The sequence below is a fragment of the Molossus molossus genome, unplaced genomic scaffold, assembly GCF_014108415.1.
Source record: "Molossus molossus isolate mMolMol1 unplaced genomic scaffold, mMolMol1.p scaffold_m16_p_7, whole genome shotgun sequence".
Taxonomy (NCBI): domain Eukaryota; kingdom Metazoa; phylum Chordata; class Mammalia; order Chiroptera; family Molossidae; genus Molossus; species Molossus molossus.
The window spans coordinates 92,807,773-92,828,829 of record NW_023425401.1 but is presented as its reverse complement, the minus strand read 5'-3'; the positions used below and the strand labels follow the sequence as shown (position 1 = coordinate 92,828,829).

Genomic DNA, 21,057 nt, shown 5'->3' with positions numbered 1-21,057 from the left:
GGGACCGCAGGCTGATGCTCTAACCGCTGAGCCAAACCAGCCAGGGCGTATTTTGGCTATTTCTGATCATTGATTTCCTCTTCAGTTTTTACTATATATCTTCTAAGATCAATACAGTATTAGATGCACCCAGGCATGGTTTAGGATATTCCACATAATGCTAAATATACAATGTAAATAACAAAGAAAATGGTACAAAATATAGCCCAGAGTCATTTAGTGGCCCAGAAAAATCTTAAAACCTTAAATTGAATTAAAATGATCCAGGATTGCTAGTGCCCTCAGGCATCTGGCAGAAGCAAACAAAATATCCTCTTTAGAGGATGATAATATTATTCTAGAACCTAAAATTACTTCTACAAAGAAAGAAAATTATAGGCCAATATCCCTGATGAACATAGATGCTAAAATCCTCAACAAAACAAACTGGATCCAACAATACATTAAATAAATCATTCACCATGATCAAGTGGGCTTTATTCTGGGGATGCAAGATTGGTACAATAAGTACAAATCAATAAACATGATATACCACATAAAAAATAAAAAAAAAGAATAAAAATCACATGATCATATCAATAGATGCATTTGATAAAACCCAGCACCCATTTATGATAAAAACTCTAAGCAAAGTGGGAATAGAGGGAACATACCTCAATGTAAGGCCATATATGACAAACTCAGAGCCAACAACATACTCAATGGGCAAGAACTACAAGCATTTCCCTTAAGATCAGGAATAAGACAGGGATGTCTGCAATTATCATTCTTATTCAACATAGTGCTGGAAGTCCTAGCCACAGCAATCAGACAAGAAGAAGAAATAAAAAAACATCCAAATTGGAAAGGAAGAAACAAACCTGTCATTATTTGCAGGTGACATGATACTACATATATAGAACCCTGAAGATTCCACCAAAAAACTACTAGAACTGATAAATGAATTCAGTCAAGTAGCAGGATATAGAATAAATGTCCAGAAATCAGTTGTATTTGTATGCACCAATAATAAATTATCAGAAAGGAAAACTAAGAAAACAATCCCATTCACAACTGCTTCAAAAAAACCAAAAAACAAACCTAGGAATAAACTTAACCAAGGATGTAAAAGACCTGTCCCTGGAAAATTATAAGACACTGAAGAAAGAAATTGAAGCATATACAAATAAGTAGAAGCATATACCATGTACATGGACAGGAAGAATTAACATCATTAAAATGTCCATACTATTCAAAGCAATCTATAGGTTCAACACAATTCCTATCAAGATAACAATAGCATCTTCATAGAACTAGAACAAATATTTCAAAAATTTATATGATACCACAAAAGACCCCCAATAGCCACGGCAATCTTGAGGAAGAAGAACAAAGTGGGAAGTATCATACTACCTGATATCAAACTATATACTACGAGGCCACAGTAATAAAAACAGCATGGTACTGGCATAAAAATAGACACAGATCAATGGAACAGAATAGGGAGCCCAGAAATAAACCCATGCCTTTATATTTGACAAAGGAGGCCAGAACATACAAAGGGGTAAAGATAGTAAATGGTGTTGGGAAAATAGAATAGATAGGTGCAAAAGAATTAAATTAGACCACCTTCTCACACCATACACAAAAATAAACTCAAAATGGATTCAAGACTTAAATGTCAGGCTTGAAACCATAAAACTTCTAGAAGAAAACCTAGGCAGTAAAATCTCAGACATTTCTCACAGCAATATTTTTTGTGATGTGTCTCCTTGGCCAAGAGGGAAAAAAGAGGAAAGAAACAAATGGGGCTATATCAAACTAAAAAGTTTTTGCACAGCAAAGAAAATCATCAACAAAATGAAAAGACAACCTAGTGGCCCAGTGGTTGAATGTCAACCCATGCACCAAGAGGTCGCCGGTTCGATTCCTGGTCAGGGCACATGCCCAGGTTGTGAACCTGATCCCCAGTGGGGGGCATGCAGGAGATGGCCGATCAATGTTCTCTCTCACGAATGTTTCTGTCTCTCTCGCTAAAAATCAATAAAGAAAAAAAAAAGAAAAAAAAAAAAAAAGGTCAACCTAGCGAATGGGAGAAGATATTTGCCAATGATACATCCAATTAGGGGTAACAGCCAAAATTTACAAGGAATTATAAAATTCAACATCAAAAAACAAACAATCCGCCCTGGCCAGTTTGGCTCAGTGGTTAGAGCGTCGGCCTGTGGTCCGGAGAGACCCAGGTTCGGTTCCCGCTAAGGGCACGTACTTCGGTTGCAGTTTGTCCCCGGCCCTGGTTGGTCGTGCGGGTGGCAGCCACTCGATGTGTCCCTTCACGTCGATGTTTCTCTCTCTCTCTCCCTTCCTCTCTCTCCCTCCCACTCTATCTGTACAAAAAATGGAAAAATATCCTCGGGTAAGGATAAAAAACAAAAACAAACAAACAAAAAAAACAAGTGTTGGCAAGAACGCACAGAAAAGGAAACCCTCCTGCACTGTTGGTGGGACTGCTGACTGGTGCAGCCACTGTGGAAAGCAGTATGGAGTTTTCTCAAAAAAATCGAAATTGGATCTGCCTTATGACCCAGTTATTCCACTTCTGGGTATATATCTGAAGAAACCCAAAACACTCATTCAAAAGAATATATGCACCCCTATAGTCAAGATTTGGAAGCAGCCCAAGTGCCCATGACTAGATGAGTGGATAAAAAAGTTGTGGCAGTGCTGGTCAGTATGGCTCAGTTGGTGGGGCATCTTTCCATGCACCAAAAGGGTTGCTGGTTCGATCTGATTACAGCACATGTCTGGGCTTCAGGGTCAATCCCCGTAGGGGCTGTGCAGAAGGCAGCCAATTGCTGCTTTTCTCACACATTGATGTTTCTCTCTCTCTCCCTTCTTCTCTCTCTAAAAACCAATTAAGAAAAAAAGCTGTGGCATATTTACACAACAGAATACTACTCAACTGTAAAAAAGAAGAAGAAGAAGGAGGAGGAGGAAGAGGAAGAGAAGAAAATCATATGTTTTACAACAGCATGGATGGACTTGGAAGGTATTATGCTAAGTGAAATTAAGCCAGTCAGAGGAATACAAATACCATATGACTTCACTTATATGTGTAATTTAATGAACAAAATAAACAAACCAAACAGAAACAGACTCATAGATACAGAAAACAGATTGGCAGCTGTTGGGGGAGGGGGGAGTGGGCTGGATGAAAAAGGTGAAGGGATCAAGCAAAAAAACCCAAGAAACAAACAAAACAGCTCATAAACACAGACAACAGTATAGTGATTACCAGAGGGAAAGAGGTGGGTGAGGGGAGGTAGAAGAGGGTAAAGGGGGAATAAATGGTGACAAAGAAGACTTGACTTTGGGTGATAAACATATAATATATAGATAATGTACTATAGAATTGTACAGCTGAAATTTATATAATTTTATTAACCAATGTCACCCCAATAAATTCAATAATAATTTAAAAGAAACCAATGCAAGTGTTCTAAGAAACTTGCATTATCCCTAAAGAAAACAAAAGTATCAACTACATAATACTTTGACATGAGTAAAGAATGTATGTTATAATTGCTAGTAGTAGCACTAATAGCAAAAGTATATATAACTTCCAAACCAACAAGAAAAAAATGAAAACTTTCAATTATTCCCAAAGGAAACATGACAGAAAAGCAAACACAGAACAAGTGAGATAAAGAAAGCATATAGTAAACATGAGAAATTTAAACCTAATATATCAGTGATTACATTTAATGTAAATGGACTAAATGCCTCAGTTCAAAGTCTAAAAATCGTTAGAATGGATGAAATAACAAAACTAAGTCATTTCACTAATAGTGTGTGATCCTAGGACTTACATCTCACTATACACAGGTATAAGTTGAAAATCCAAGGCTTAAAACAAAATTGTGAACATGTGATATGAGGATAAATGTGAGAGTGCCTACATACTAGGCTTTTCCAGATATGCAGGGTACCATAGTTAAGCAAGAAATAAAGAGCTTTCAATATAAACATTACCTGCAGCAGCCAGATGGGCTGTTACCTCATCAGCCGCTGTGGAGTTGAGTATGTCTGAGTCATCATAAGAGGTGTCCTCTGGAGAGGAAGGCGAATCTTCATCAGCACTCAGCATACTGTGTTCAGTGTAGGTAGCCACATGGACCTGTTGTACTTGTTGGGCCACTGCATGGGCTTCTATGGTAGCCATGTGTTCAGTTTGGGTCACTCCGTGTTCCTCCATGAAGATCTACTGTCAGAAAAAAGTGTGTAATGTAACACAATGCTTAAAATAAGAGATATTTTTCTCACGAGCAGGGGAAACCTTTGATTTCACTATGTACCTCACCACACCAAGTCACAGGAAATGGGAAGCACCATTCAAATATGACCTCAAAATTATAGAATATATTCCTTATATAAAATCTTTTATTTTTTAATAAAAAAAAAAAAATCCTCACCCCACGACATTTTCCCATTTATTTTCAGACAGAGTAGGAAAAGGGGGGAGAGAGAAAGAACCAGAGAGAGATGTGAGAGAGACACATTGACTGGGTGCCTCCCGCATGACCTCGACCAGGGCCAGGGACCAAACCACAACCAAGGCACATGCCCTTGACCAGAATCAAACCCGCCACTCTTTGGTCCATGGGCTGACATTCTAACCACTGAGCCAAACTGGCCAGGGCCTTATATAAAAAATTTGACAGAAATTCACTGTGCTAATTTTATACCTGAGGTCACAAAACAATAAATACCCTGATATTACACATAACAGTAAAAGACATTTAAATATAACAAAAAAAGATATTTAAAAGATCCCAGTGACTTGGCATTTGACATTGTAGACATAAAAACATTTAGTAAGTAAATGAAATATTTAACATTTTCATAGACAAATGGGAATCAAACATTTTCCTCCCAAAACTGCAATCATTCAAATTAGGTTTTCTGTTTATAAAACTGTGCTTCTTGTAAACCCTAAAATGATACAGTAATTTATCAAGTGGTAAGATAAAAGTTTGCTCTTCTACTGCACTGTTCTGTTCCCTCTTCCCCCAACAACTGTAGAGAAGTGTATTACCTTTACAAAAGTTTTCTGAAGCATCCATACATGCATACATACATACATATCATTTAAAAGAAAAACAGACCCACATTACACATATTATTCTGTAGTTTGCTTTTTTCTTACTGTAATATATCTGGACATCTGACATGTCAAAGCATACTGATCTATGAGATCTTTCTAAATAGCTGCAGAATGTTTACTGTATGGATGTGCCCTAATTATGCAACCAATCACCTAACTGATACAGAGCAAGACTGCTGCTTCCAAATTTTTATTATTATAAACATCAGCGCAGTAAACATACCTGTATATAAACATATTGGTTCCTCAAAAAACTTAAAATAATTACCATATGACCCAGCAATTTCACTTTTGGGACTACATCCAAAAAAACTGAAAGCAGTCTTAATATTTATACACACCCATGTTCATAGCAGCAGTCCTCACAAAAGCCAAAAGGCGGAAGCAACCCAACTATCCACTGATGGATGGCTATACAAAATATGAACATTTATTCAAACTTAAAAAGGAATAAATGCGAACTAGGAATAGAGGGAAACTTCCTCAACTTGATAAAACAAAAAATCTACAGATAACATTACACTTAATGGTGAGAAACTACAGTAGTGCCGCCTTATCTGTGGAGGATACATCCCAAGACCCCCAAGGGATACCACGGGGAGTACTAAACCCTATATATAGTATGTTTATTCCTATAATTTATAAATAAGGAACAGTAAAAGATTGTAGGCATTGTGACATTAGCTACTATTGACCTTCTGATGATACATCAGAAGGAAGATCATCATATTTTGGATGATCCTGGATCACTGGGCTATGACGACTGACTGTGGATAAATGAAATAGATGAGAGTAAAACTGTGGATAAGTAGGGACTACTACAGAAGCTTTCCTGCTAAGATCAGGAATAATACAAGGATGTCTCCATTTATCACTCCTTTCCAACACTGTACTGGAAGTCCTAGCTAAAGCAGTAAGACCAAAAAAGAAAAAAGAAAGAAAAAGTATACTGTCCTGCCAGATTTGCCTCAGTGGTTAGAGTGTTGGCCTACAGACCGAAGTCTCTGGTTTGATTACCAGTCAAGGGCAGGTACCTTGGTTGCAGGTTCAATCCCCAGCCTGGTTGGGGTCATGCGGGAGATAACCAATTGAGGTCTCTCTCTCTCTCTCTTCCCCCCCTCCCTTGCCCCACTTCCCAGCCTATCTAAAAATCAATAGAAAAATATCCTCTGGTGAGGATATAAAAAAGAAAGCCCGGCCGGTGTGGCTCAGTGGATTGAACATCATCCCATGGACTGAGACATCCTGGTTTGATTCCCAGTCAGGGCATATGCCCGGGTTGCGGGTGGATTCCCAGTGGGGGACGTGCAGGAGGCAGCCCATTGATATTTCTTTCTCACATCGATGCTTCTCTCTCCCTTAAAAATCAATAATAAAAAATTTTTTTAAAAGAAAGAAAGAAAGAAAAGATAAAGTATTCTGACTGGAAAGGGGGAAAAAACTCCTTTGTTCAAGATGACACGATTGTCTACGTAGGAAATCCAAAAGAATCAACAACAAAAAAACCCTTCTGAAACTAGTAAGTGATTACAGCAATGTTGCAGGATACAAAGTTCATATTTAAAAATCAATTCCTATATACCAGCAATGAACAAATAAAATTTGAAATTAAAAACACCATTTACATTAGCAACCAAAAATGAAATACTTAGTATTAATCTAACAAAATAGGAACAAAACCTATTTGAAAAACAAAAAAACTATAAAACCCTGATGAAAGAAATAAAAGAAGAAATAAACAGATCTATTCCATGTTCATGTTAGGAAGATTCAACACTATCAAGATGTTCTAACTTGATCTATAGATTCCATGCAATCCCAATCAAAATCTGGGCAAGTTATTTTATGGACACTGACAAAATGATTCAAAATTTTATATGGAGAGGCAAAAGACCCTGAATATCTAACACACTATTGAAAGAGAAGAACAAGTCGAAAGACTGACACTACTTGACTTTAAGACTTACTATAAAGCTACAGTAATCAAAGCAGTGTGGTATTGGTGAAAGAACAGATAAACAGATCAATGGAACAGAATAGAGAGTACAGGTATAGAACTCCATACATACAATCAACTGATATTTGACAAAGAAGCAAAGGCAATATAATGGAGCAAAGACAGTTTCTTTAACAAATGGTGACAGAATAACTGGACATCCACATGCCAAAAAAATGAATCTAGATACAGACTTGAAACTCTTTAAAAAGTAACTCAAAACAGATCATAGACCTAAATGTAAAACACAAAACTCCTAGAAGATAACATAAGAGACAATCTAGATGACCATGGGTATGGCAACAATATTTCAGATATAATACCAAAGGCATGATCCATGAAAAGAAATAACTGACAAGCTGCATGTCGTTAAAATGAGAAACTTCTGCTCTTTCTATGAAAGAGAATGCATACATACTCAGAGTTTACCCCACAAAAAGGCAGCCATACAGATACAGAAATCTGACCTATGTGGCTACAAGTAAAAACAGGATTATCTATTTATGCAAAATTCTTTTCTCAATTTTTTTTCTACTATATTATTAAGTTTCTCTTTTCCTTCTTTGAGGACTTCTAAAATCCTCTGTTTCTCTGAATAATTGCTTTCTTAAGCCTCGTCCTGATGTCTTACTTCTTTAGGTCAACTATTTCCATGTAGCTGCCCACCTTTTTACTTTTCTAAGGTCCTTGATTTCTGTTTTATAATCCTGTGCTGTTTCCAATCTTTTCGGGGTGGGGTGGGGCTCTAACCTTTTATAAAAATAAGTTTTTATTTATTTTTTAGAGAGTGAGGAAGGGAAAGGGAGAGAAACATCAACTGGCTGCCTCCTGCACGCCCCCCACTGGGGGATCAAGCCCCGCAGCCCATCCTATGCCCTGACCAGGAAATAAACCAACTGGTGACCTCTTGGTGCTCAATCCACTGAGCCACACGGGTGGGGTAGGGGCTCTAACTTTTAATGATCTTTTTTAATTCTCACCCCACTATAATACATATCCTAACCCATCCTTGTACCTCAAGTGATTCTTACTCTTGTAACTATGTGAATATCTCAGGGAGTATTCCATAGTTCAAAATAAAATTCAATTTAATTATCAAAAGGATGTCACAAATCCAAAAAGATTAGGAATCTAATAATCAGTTATCCTTTGAAACTCCTTTCCATACTTTCTTTTCTGCCTGAGGTCATCTCCCAGCCTTGTGGTTCTATGTGGCCTAATACTTTCACAAACTCACACCCCTGTTTCTTCAAATGGAGCTCTGGAACAGGTACCTAGTACAAGAATAAGTATTCAATATAGACAGAAAAGAAGGAAACATAGTAAAATATTAACATTTGGGAAATCTGGGTACTGATAGTTCTTTATACTACTTTTGCAACTTTTCTAAAATTCTGAAATTAGGTCAAAATTAAAAAAAAATTTAAGAGATTTCTTCCATATCCTATGTTTGGTGTGTTTCAGACTATTCAAGGGAATATATCCTACCTCCCAGATTTGTACATATCTAAAATGCAATTCAACACTATTTAAGTCACACAATTAAACATAATATATGAGAGAAAGACAGCATTAAATATTTTCCACTCATTTCACTGTTCTTCTAGACTAAGAGATGAACTGCTTAGGGCATTTTAGAATTCTGGGTATTTCAAATTGTTTTTAAATGATTTGGGATTATATGGCATCTAACTGCTTTTCAAAGAGATTTGTAGGCAATGCACTTGGCATAATGGATTTCATTCTTTTCTCCAGAACGCAATTCACTGCATAAATCAATAGGGCTGTCTGCTTCACAGGCTTGTCATTTCGCCCAGGGCCTCATCTTTCTACCTCTCTCCCCCCCATCCCATCCTTCAACCCTCTAACCATTTTTATTCAGCACACTTGAGGAAATCAAAGGCAAAGGCATTTCAGACCTCTCTGAATCAGAATGGGTCTTGTCAATGATGCTTTCAATGTTTTCAAAAAATAATAAATAAAATAGGTTGCTTAAAGCCAGATATCACTGACATACATACACCGCTAGAGATCACCATGCCCACCCTCTCCAAGCCATCTTCAGTGATGCTTTTTAGCACTCATCCACAAGGGGCCAGGTTCTCTGGACAGCAAAACTGATAGGAACGGCTAATGGATGAAAACATGTCGGGTAATATGAATAATAAAGAAAATTAAAAAAAAAAACACAGGACAGACTATTACCAGATATCCAGAACCCCTAGATGTTATTTAACCTCTAGTACTCAATTTCAACATTTTTTTAATGAAAAGAAAAAGGTAGTTCCTTTACTCACAAGGATATGAGGGTTAAATGAGATCTTCTAGATAAAGACACAGTGTCCGGCACATAAATGCTCAACATTATTATGATAATGCCAGAATTACTATGTCTTTATGATTCTATCCTTCTTAACTTTTTACCTGACTAGTCTCACATGGGCTGGGCCTCAATTTCTTTCACCTTTAAATTAGATACCCATCTCTGTTTTCTTTTTTTTTTTTTTTTTGTACAGACAGAGTGGGAGGGAGAGAGAGGAAGAGAGAGAGAGGGAAACATCGATGTGAAAGGGACACATCGAGTGGCTGCCACCCGCACGACCAACCAGGGCCGGGGACAAACTGCAACCGAGGTACATGCCCTTAGCGGGAACCGAACCCGGGTCTCTCCGGACCGCAGGCGGACGCTCTAACTGCTGAGCCAAACTGGCCAGGGCTCTGTTTTCTTTTTAATTGAGGGTAAAAGATTTTGAGTCAGTCATTTAAAAAAACCCCTTTAAAAAAATTTATTGAAATGACATTGGTTAATAACATTATATAAGTTTCAGGTGTACAATCTGATAATAGATTTGTATATTCAACTGTATGCTCACCACCCAAAGTCTAGTTACCTTTCATCACCATGTATTTGACCCTCTTTACCCTATTCATCTTCCCCCAATCTCTCTTCCTCTCTGGTCGCCACCATACTGTTGTCTGTATCCATGAGTTTTTTGCTTGTTTGTTGCTTTTTGTTTGTTTTTTTTTAATCCTCACCCGAGGACATTCTTCCATTTTTTGTTCAGATAGAGCGGGAGGGAGAGAGAGGAAGAGAGAGAGAAACATCGACGTGAAGGGACACATCGAGTGGCTGCCACCCGCACGACCAACCAGGGCCGGCAACAAACCGCAACAGAGGTACGTGCCCTTAGCGGGAACCGAACCCGGGTCTCTGTACTGCAGGCCGACGCTCCAACCGCTGAGCCAAACCGGCCAGGGCTGTTGCTTTTTGTTTTATAGCTCACATGAGTGAAATCATATGGTTCTTATCCTTTTCCTCCTGACATATTTCACTTAGGATGATACCCTCAAGTTCCATCAAATGTTGTCACAAATGGCAATATTTCACCTTTTTATGGCTGAGTGGTATGCCATTCATAAATGTGCCATATCTTTGTCCAATCATTGGTCAAAGGACACTTAGCTGTTTCCATGTCTTGGTAAAAAGCCCTTCTTTATTATATTAACTCCAACAACTGCGATACTGTTCTCCTAGACACAGAAAAAGGAAACTACAGCAAACCAACATCTCCAGCATCATTTCATGACAGTGTACAAAATGGAGAGCATAGACCTGACAGTGATTCCTCTGAACAGATGTGAAAAGCAAAAGAAAAGCACCAGCAACATGTAATGATCTGTAACTCTAAACACCAGATCAAATTTAAAAGGCATATCTATCACTTGGAGCCAGTGATGGTTAGCAGATTAGACAACACTCCATTTAAAAAAAATAATTCCCGCCCTGGCCAGTTTGGCTCAGTGGTTGGAGCGTCGGCCTGCGGACCAGAGAGTCCCGGGGTTCAGTTCCTGCTAGGGGCATGTACCAAAAAAAAAAAAAAAAATCCCCCCAACAATAACATAACATGGTAACAATTTTACTAAAATCCCTTTCTTAGCCTAGATCATCACCTGGTGGTGCCATGTGCTTTATCTGAAGGTTCTTCTTTATTACATAAACTATAAAGGGAGGTGCACTGTGGTACAGAGGAGTCTGCTTTTGCCATTTCAGGGTAGTAAGGGTGGGACTGAAAGATAATGGAAGAGAGCAGAGAAAAATCAGATGTTTTTGTCTCAGCACTCTGGTGGCTGAAGTCCATATTACCAGGGGAGCTACTAAAATTTGGATTAAATGTCCAAGAGAGAGTTAAATTTAGTCTAATCCACACATAATAGACAAGATTAAATGTAGAGGGTAATTTAAAAATCAAAGTAGGAAGAAGCAGGCCAGGAAATCTAATCAAGGTATAACTAAATCTAAAAGAAAGTATTAGTCTAATCAATAACATTATCATATCAAAAGAAAAGCTGTAAGAACTGCCTAAGGGAAAGTCTCAGAGCAAAAGTGTATCTACTGTCCAAACAGAAAAACAGAGAGGCTCAACCTACATTCTTAGACATGTCTAGAATCTAAACTTTATAATTAGGACAGAAATTCTAACCAGCAGAACAGACTTTCTCAAAAAAGTTAAAAATAGGATTTGACTTTTGGGGGACAGAGGGTAATGAATCAAAATCTCACCAAAGCAGGAAAAATAAAAAACAAATGCACAAGAAAGTCAAAGTGAAAACAGAAGGTAAAATATGGCTTAATTCTGAGTAATATATGGTGCTTAAAGTAAGAAGAACCCATTTGACCGTCCCAGAAATATTCTCTTTCAAATAGCCCAAAGGTGATATTGCCTTGCAGAGGAAAGAGGGAAAAAAAAACACCTCCTCCCAAAACCACTGGCCTCTACAAAGCAAAAGCCATTTATGTATGCAGTTTCATGTTTTCCATTTTTGGACTCCAACAACAGATAAAAATACACAAAATCAAATAGAACACAAAACAATAAAAGTCATGAACCATGACAATGTAAAATCAAAGATAAGGCTGAGGGAAATGAGGAGGTAGGAGAGGTGGACAAATGGTTAGGTGCATTACTATCCTATCTTTTCACAGTGATAGGGTCAGGAGATACTATCAAGAGCAGATGAAAGAACTTAGTATTACAATGTAACTATCAAAAATAGAGGGGAAAAGAAGAGATTATTGTGAGGTAATCCTTTTTACAAGGAAGCAAAAAAGTATCCAAGTTTGATAAAAATAAAAATAAAAAAGATGGCATAGGCATATTAGAGTAATGTAGGAATTATTGTTTGATATACTATAAACAAAATAAACCATAATAAAAAACAGTTAAAGTAAATTTATTTTAAAAAGTAGGAAGGGAGTAGAGGAAGAATGTGGCAAAAGGCCATTAATTTTTATTCTAAGTCCTTCTCTTTGATCTTTTATCATATGAATGTATTACTTTGATTTTTAATCAAGTCCCTTTTTTATGCTAAGACCAAGAGACTAGCACAGTTCAAATTTAGAAATAATTTTTTTCCTTAAGTAAATGAACAAACAAAACTAAAACAGACTTAGATACAGAGAACAGACTGATGGCTGCCAGAGGGGAGGGGGTTTGGGGCACTGGGTTTAAACGGTGAAGGGAGAGCAATGGGGGTGTAAAGTACAGCATAGGGAATATAGTTAATAACTATGTGTAGTGTTAGGTGGGTACTGGAAAGATCGAGGGAGTACTCTGTGAAGTGTATGATTGACCACTATGCTGTACACATGAAACTAATACAAAATAATACTAATGTAAACTGTAATAATAATAAAAAAAATGAACATATCATATCATGACCCTGCCTCCTACCCCCCCCCCCAAAATTGTTTTTTAAAAAAGAAAAGAAAGCCCTGGCCAGTTTGGCTCAGTGGTTAGAGCGTCGGCCTGCAGTCCAGAGAGACCTGGGTTTGGTTCCCGCTAGGGACACGTACCTCAGTTGCAGTTTGTCCCCGGCCCTGGTTGGGTCATGCAGGAGGCAGCCACTCGACGTGTCCCTTTCACGCTGATGTTTCTGTTTCTCTCTTCCTCTCTCTCCCTCCCACTCTATCTGAACAAAAATTGGAAAAATGTCCTCGGGTGAGGATTAAAAAAAAAAAGAAATAGTTTTGTCTTAAGTAAGACTACCTTACTAATTTGGAGCATCTGAAAATAACAAAATTTTGTATGGGTTCAATCACATACTATTTTTCATTCAAATATGTTGATAAAATTCATAAATATTAATCAATATTAATAAAAGCCCAAGAATCCAGTTAATAATGATGCTTTTACATAATATATATGAGAAAAACAAGCTTTACCACACAACTTCATAATAATTTAAGGATGAGTGAATCATTTTATGAAAACAGTATTGTAAGCTCATTGAAGGCAGGGCTTGGATCTATACAGTTTCTAAGAACAGTAGCTATCATAATTTGCTCTTTAATAAATGCTTGGGGATAATTGGTTGCATACTTTAATTACTAAAGCTAAATCCAGGCTAAATAACAGCTTGCTATTTCCCTATAAGGTTGTGTTGGCTATTCAGCTCTTGTCTCTTTCTATACTTGATCTGAACTGCTGTACCCCCAGATCTGGGCTTGGTCAGCTAACCTTGTTTACCAAACTTGCCTGCCAGCTTCCAGTTGCATTTTACCCAGGGCAGGTAACAGTGCGAGATGAAAAGAGGAGGGGAGGAGGGATTTTCTTGCTGTTTTCATTCCTATCAGTGTTGCTCCAGCAACAGAAACAGCTTCATCTCCCAACTCCAGCTGTGCCCCTTCTGCCCAGGTAGCTGAGCACTAGCTGCATGGCATCCCACTCAGAGGTCAGATTCCCAGCTGGGTGGGGGCCTACCTCTGAGCTTCTAGGTTCTTCTCCTTTGTTCCCACAGCCCTAAGGGTAGTGGCTGCTTCCTAAGTTATTAATATTCAGATTACACCAGTGTTTATTTTTTTGCTTTTTCAGTCTCTAACACCTGTGTAACCAATTCTCAGAATTAAATTCTCTGAAAAACCTCCTATGGTTTACTAGGCTCTGGCTGATACAAAGGGAAGAAAAAAATTTCCCTCATCAGAAATTATTCATGGAGTACTGGTATGCAGTAAAATTTTATATTGACTTATATAAATCAATACAATAAAATATATTGACACTTATACTGTCAATAAAGTGATTCTAAAGACATTTTTGTAAGACCATCGCTAGTGTTTCTGTTTCCATACACTGACAAAAGTTAAATTCAAAATCCCAAGATTGATGAAACATTAAAATGAGGCTAAGTTAGAGAATATAAAATGCCTCATGAAAAGAGAAATGGGGCACTTAGAAGTAAGAAGAGGGTACAGACAAAAGTAGAGCTATAAACACAAACGTTTATTTCTTTGAGTGTATCTTACTTACTCTTTAAGTACTTAATAAGTCTAACATTCCAGTAAACCTCAAAATCGACATTACAGTAATACAATAAATGTCTTTTTATAATAATAACAGTCACAAAAATATTTGTCATATAATTATTATTTTTGTTGTTGTTAATCCTCACCTGAGGATATTTTTCCATTGATTTTTAAAATATGTTTTCATTGAATTTTTTTAGAGAGAGGAAGGGAGAGGGAGAGAAATACAGAAACACTGATGAGAGAAACATCTATCAATCAGCTGCCTCCTTCTTACTCCCCACTGGGAAGGTCAGGCCCACAACCAATTCCTGGAATTCCAAGACCAGGAATTGAATCAGTGACCTCTTGGTGCATGGGTTGACACTCTACTGAACCACACCAGCCGTGCCATTCACTTTTTTTTTTTTTTTTATAAGTATGTTTTTATTGATTTTTTTGAGAGAGAGGATGGGAAAGAGATAGAAACATCCATGTGAGAGAGATACATTGATTGGCCGCCTCTTGCATGACCCCTACAGAGATCAAGCCTGCAACCTGGGCATGTGCCCTGATGGGGAATCGAACCGGGACCTCTCAGTCCATGGGACAATGCTCAATCCACTGAGCAACACTGGCTGGGCTCCACTGATTTTCTTTTTAAGATAGAGTAGAAGTGGGGGGGGGGGGGGGGGGGAAACACTGATGTCAGAGAGACACAGCTACCAGTTGCCTCCCGTACAACCCCAACTGGGGCTGAGGATCGAACCTGCAACACAGGTACATGCCCTTGACCAGGAATTGAACCTGCAACCCTTCAGTCTGCAGGCCAACGCTCTAACTGCTAGGCCAAACCAGCCAGGGTTGTCATATAATCCAATAGGTTAGGTGTTTGGCCAAACCAAAGAGTATACGGTAGCAATGGCACTTTGACCCTCATCTTTCACTCTAAGTTCTTTTATATATATATTAAAAAAATATATATTTTTAAAGCCTCACTGTTTACTGATTTTGAGAGATAGATTGATCAGTTTCCTCCTGATTTTCCCAGACCAGGGATCAAACCTGAAACCTTTTAGAGTATGGAACGATGCTCCAACCAAATGAGCCACCCTGCCAGGGCTATCACTCTAAGTTCTTGGCAGACTACAAAGATCTCCGCATATATACTTGAATATCAATAATGGGTATTAATTTCCAAAGTGTACCAGAGTATGCAAACTTTCCTCTCCATTTCACCTCATACCTGCTTAAAAGTTTATCCTCACTTCTATCTATAGCAGGGAGTCAGAGCATTGGGTTCACATCCTTGCCCTGCCACTCTCTAGCACCTTAGATAGTTCCACTTGACCTCTATGCTTTAGTTTTATCATCACTCAAATGGGAAGAATAAGAACCTACTTAAGAATTATTGTGAGGATCAAATGAGGTAATACATGTACAAAGGCTTAAAATGAATGGTATATGAGTGTCAGATTGCGTGTAACCTGTTGTTGTTATCATTATTATTATTATTATTATTCTACATAAAAGGATAGGTAAAGCATAGGAAAGTCACATGATTTCTTTTTACATTGGAAGGAAAAGGTTTATAAAATCACAAACTAGGAGTTTTGACCATATAAGGATCTCTATGGTAGTTCTTGACCTTTTCCAAATTATGGACCTTTTTAAGGATGTGTGAAAGCTACAGATCTCCTCCCTAGAAAAATGCATATATCCATAAAATTTTCCAAAATATTTCAAGTTCTTAGACTCAAATCATAAACAGATTATTTCATGATGATTTGGCTATCCCACAGATGAAACACTAGAGGGTGCCACATCCAAAAATATATGTAAAGAAAATGGGGAATTTCAAGTTACTTAAAACCCTTCAAGTGGAAAAAAAACCCTTCCATAGAAAATAGGTGAATCTACTTCACTAAATGCTTTAAAATACATCATCTCTTCTTTAGGTTATAGATCAGTACTGACAAATAGAAATTTCCATGATGATGGAAATGTTCTAAATTTACAGTGTCCAGAACAATAGCCAATAACCACATGTGGCTACTAACCACGTGAAATGTGACAACTGTGATTAAAGAAATAAAAAATTTGCCCTGGCCAGTTTGGCTCAGTGGTTAGAGTGTTGGCCTGCGAACCAGAGAGTCCCGGGTTCAGTTCCCGCTGGGGGCCCGTACCTCAGTTGCAGTTTGTCTCTGGCCCCGGTTGGGGTTGTGTGGGTGGCAACCACTCAATGGGTCTCTCTCACATCAGTGTTTCTCTCTCTCCCTCCTGCTCTATCTGAAGATAAATGCAAGAATGTCCTCAGGTGAGGATTAAAAAAATAAAAAATTTAAGTTTTGAAATGACCTGCTTCTAATCACAGGGCATTATATATCATTGTTAAAGAAATTTCCAATAGAGTAGGTTCATGCAATAATTCAAGATAAATCTGTCTCTCATGAAAATTAAACATTGCAAAGACAGAATGAATGTTACTGTCTCATTACAGAAGACCCTTCCTACTCAATTACCTTGATTGTATTTCTTAAATTCCCTGGGTTATATGAGCTTTAAAAAACTAAGTGCAAATTAATAAAGTTAGCTAAGAAAGCTCTTGCCATTTAAAAAAGGGAAAAAAATAAAACAAAACTATATTCTAGTGATAATCACCAAGGGCTAAGAAAGCACTGAGAGTGAAAGACTACAAGGACATTGAGTAAGTATCTTAAAGGAACAGTCTTCTGCCAGGTGCTAGAATAGAAGGGTGCCGCAGGCAGAAGCAACAGCTTTATAAAAGCACATTGTGCCCTGGCTGGTGGTTTGCGCAGTGGTTAGAGCATCAGCCCACAGACCAGAGTCCGGTCAAGGGCACGTTCCTCGGTTGCGGTTCCTCCCTGACCCTGGTCTGGAGTCATGCAGGAGGCCGCAAGTCGATGTGTCTCTCTCACCTCTCCTCCCCCCTGCCACTCCCACCTTCCATCCCACTCTCTCTGGAGATAAATGGGAAAATATCCTCGGGTGAGCATAAAAACAAATGAACAAACAGAAAAAACACATCGCATAGTAAAGGGGCATCAATAAGCATTCAGACCAAAGACTCAGAAGTCTGGGGACAAAAGGAATACAGCTGCTCTTGGCTTCCTCCACACCAGATCCTTTCTTTATATGTGTGTGTGTGTGTGTGTGTGTGTGTGTGTGTGTGTGTGTGTGTGTGTGTGTTTTTTAATTGAAACATCGCAGTGAAAGAGAAACACTGATCGGCTGCCTCCTGCACGCCCCCTACTGAGTATCTAGTCCACAACTTGGGCATGTGCCTTAATCAGGAATCTAACTGGTGACCTTTTGGTGCATGGGACGATGCTCAACCAACTGAGCCACACTGGCCAGGACAGATTCTTTCTTTAGACTGCAATCTAATCTACTGACAATAAAGCTTATGCTGACCCACCTGTTAAAGAGGAAAGTATTCTATCCACATTGTACAATACCTTACATCTTACAACCAGGTGTCTGGCAGAACACCCTGAATGGAGAAGGTACCTAATTAATGTTAATGACAATGATAAAATGGATTAGAAAATGCATTCTCAAATACTCAGATGCTTATTAACAGCTACAAATATCAATAAAAGGCCAATGAGTTGCTGAAGCTATCCCTGGATTAAAACATGATGGATAGGAAGTTTAGTCTGCCCAGGCACTTATTTGCAAATGGGTCAGAATGCAGCTGGCTCTTTTTTGCAGAAAAATCATTTGTCCACAGCTGCTCCCCAAATTACCAAAAATCAAATAAGCAATTGTCATGTGATAGCAGGATTAGAAACTACCTCAATTTCCATGAAGAAGAAATAACATAAATTGCCACAAGTCCCACCCCTGCGTCTCAGACGAGCACAAAGAGCACTTTGATTCAGATCTGCTTATTGTGAAACAGAACTGTTGCCTGCTTCTATGGAGGGCCTCAATCCTGCTGGATCTGTCATTACACAACCAACGTTCAGTTAAAGCTGCTTCTTAGATCTGGCAGACAGTTCAACGCATGATTTTTCTTTTGAGGTAACTGAAATTGTCTCTGGATAAAATTATGAAGATATAAGTGTCAATACTACTAATCTATGAATCTCTGTGATTCAATCTTTCTCTCATTCCACAAATATTTACTGAATTCTTATCAGGTATTCCTAGATTATTTTAACACTAATATTCCAAGAAAAACTATGACTGGCAACACTAAGTTTTTATCTTTAGTTTAAAATTTTTAGTATAGAAGTAACACATGTTCTTTTTGAATAACTGAGAAAATATAATTAAGAAAAAACAAAAAAGAAACAGGAATCACCACCCAACACAGCCACATTATGAAGTTAACAATTTGGTGTATACAGTATTTGCGTCTACCTTCCCCCACTCTCCACCAAGTTTCTTATATGGTTGTTGATTTTTTAAACAAAAGTGAGGCTATAGTGTACTATTTTATAAATAATTAAAATGTTCACGTTAACATTTTTATATCATTTTTAAAATGTTTACAGAGCATTCCTAGTAAAAGTATACAGCACTTATTTTACTAATTGACAAAAGTCACTCATTTAGGTTGTTTTCAAATTATCACTATTATAAACAGCAATGTGATAATTCTGATATTCAATAAATATGTCACCTAAATGAGTAAACGAATGGTTTACTAAGTTAAGTCTTTACACATACCCAATATTTCCTTAGCATTAAAAGGTCATAAAACTTTGAGTAGTTATACAGTTGTGATTCTGGACTTGCTATTATGGCAGGCATAGAAAGGTAAAGCAGTAAAAGCAGCAATCTAAACATAAAGATAAGTACATAATACTTGGTGGTGGATGGGGGCAGAATGAAAATCTTAACCTTAATGATGTAAAAGTATAGTTTCTAGAAGGTAAAATAAAGAAAAAGGAAAGCACAGAAGTACTTGTAACCCCACTTTACAAATTGCAAGTTGAGACCCTATTGAAAGTTGATGGATCAAAAATAAAAGTTTAGGAGCAATTTGAGATCTTGCTCCCCCCAGCACTGTCCTCAGTTTGGCTCAAATAAACGCTTGTTAAAATTCTTTTTAAAAGCCCAGCTGGTGTGGCTCAGTGGCTGAGTGTCAACCCATGCACCAAGAGGTCACCGGTTCGATTCCTGGTCAGGGCACAAGCCCAGGTTGTGGGCCCAATCCCCAGTGGGGGGCATGCAGGAGGTGGACAATTGATGTTCTCTCTCATCGATGTTTCTATCTCTATTTCTCCCTTCCTCTCTCTCTGAAATCAACAACAAAAAAATCAATAAATTAAAAAAATTTAAATAAAAGTTTATCTTTAAAATTATAAGAAAATTCATAAAAGACTATCAAAAAGAATATAAATATCAAATAAAGGCAGATGGAGAGACGACAGGGTAGAAAATGTCTATTAAATTCTTATTTTTCATATTTAAAAACACCCAGAGACTTCCGGTCAAGATGGTGGCGTAGGTAAACGTGGTATATCATCCTCCCACAACCACAGCAAAGTTACAACTAAACTATAGAACAATCATCATTCAAAACAACCTGAAATCAAGCTGAATGGAGGTCCTACAACTACGGAATTAAAGAAGCAGCCACATCGAGACTGGTAGGACTGGCTAGTCCCCACCAACGTGTGGCGGATAAAATTCAGGAGGATTCCTCGGCTGGGAAGGTCCTTCCTGAGGACTGAGGGGGTCCCCGTCCCACACCAGGCGCCCCCGCTCAGGGTTCCAGTGCCAGGAAGAGAATCCCCATCACTTCTGGCTGGTAAAACCAGCGGGAACTGAGGCTCAGGGAGGCTGAGGCTGCAAGAGCCCCAGGCAACTCCTCTTAAAGGGCCCGCGTATGGACTTACGGGACTCACTCCCTCTCAGCTTGGAGGGGAGGCAGCTCGAGGGGCACCAGAGACATACAGGGAAGAACAGAGCTGTTTGACATTGGGGCAAGGGCTGCAGAGGGGGCTTTCTCCAGGACAAACGTGCTGTCAGAGGCCTTTGTTCCTTTGGTGAGCCCTTCCCTGGGGCAGTGTATCTGGGACTCCAGCAACCTGGCTCACACTGGTTGACCCGCCCTGGTGATTCCCTGAGGCTCCGCCCCGCCCCACCCCACCCAACTTTCAGGCCTACCCAAGCTGTTGCCAGTTGCTTAACCATAGGATTGGCCTGTCTTAGATCCTGCTTCAGGTTTTCCTAAATTCTTTCAAACAAGCAGCATCTGGTCTCAGATAGCCCCATACCTCTGGTTAAGTAATACACAGAAAAAAACACAGGGAGGCAGCCAAGATGAGGAGACAAAGGAACAGGTCCCAAATGAAAGAACAGAACAAAACTCCAGGAAAAGAACTAAGCGAAATGGAGACAAGCAGCCTAATAGATGCTGAGTTCAAAATACTGCTTATAAGGATGCTCAATGAACTTAGTGAGGGCCTCAAGAGCATTAAAAAGGACCAGTCAGAAATGAAAAATGCACAGTCAGAAATGAAGGAGGCACTAACTGAAATAAAGAATAATTTACACAGATTCAATAGTAGAGAAGGTAAAGCCAAGAAGCAAACCATCGATTTGGAATACAAGGAAGCAAAAAACACCCCATCAGAACAGCAAAAAGAAAAAAGAATC

At 38.5% G+C, this 21,057-nt stretch overlaps 1 protein-coding gene across 9 annotated transcripts in view; it reads right to left on the bottom strand.

The window, feature by feature from the left end:
- Positions 1-21,057, bottom strand: part of NRF1 (nuclear respiratory factor 1) — a 137,490-nt gene that overhangs the window by 78,375 nt on the left and 38,058 nt on the right. For 4 of the 9 annotated variants that reach the window (XM_036246509.1, XM_036246507.1, XM_036246513.1 and 1 more), the window contains exon 2: positions 4,012-4,243. In XM_036246509.1, coding sequence (XP_036102402.1) covers positions 4,012-4,234 — 223 coding nt within the window. In that variant the 5' untranslated portion in view covers positions 4,235-4,243. Of the gene's footprint in view, positions 1-4,011; positions 4,244-11,090; positions 11,207-17,860; positions 17,951-21,057 lie in introns of those variants that run through there. The other 5 variants (XM_036246514.1, XM_036246512.1, XM_036246510.1 and 2 more) reach the window with 4 other exon arrangements.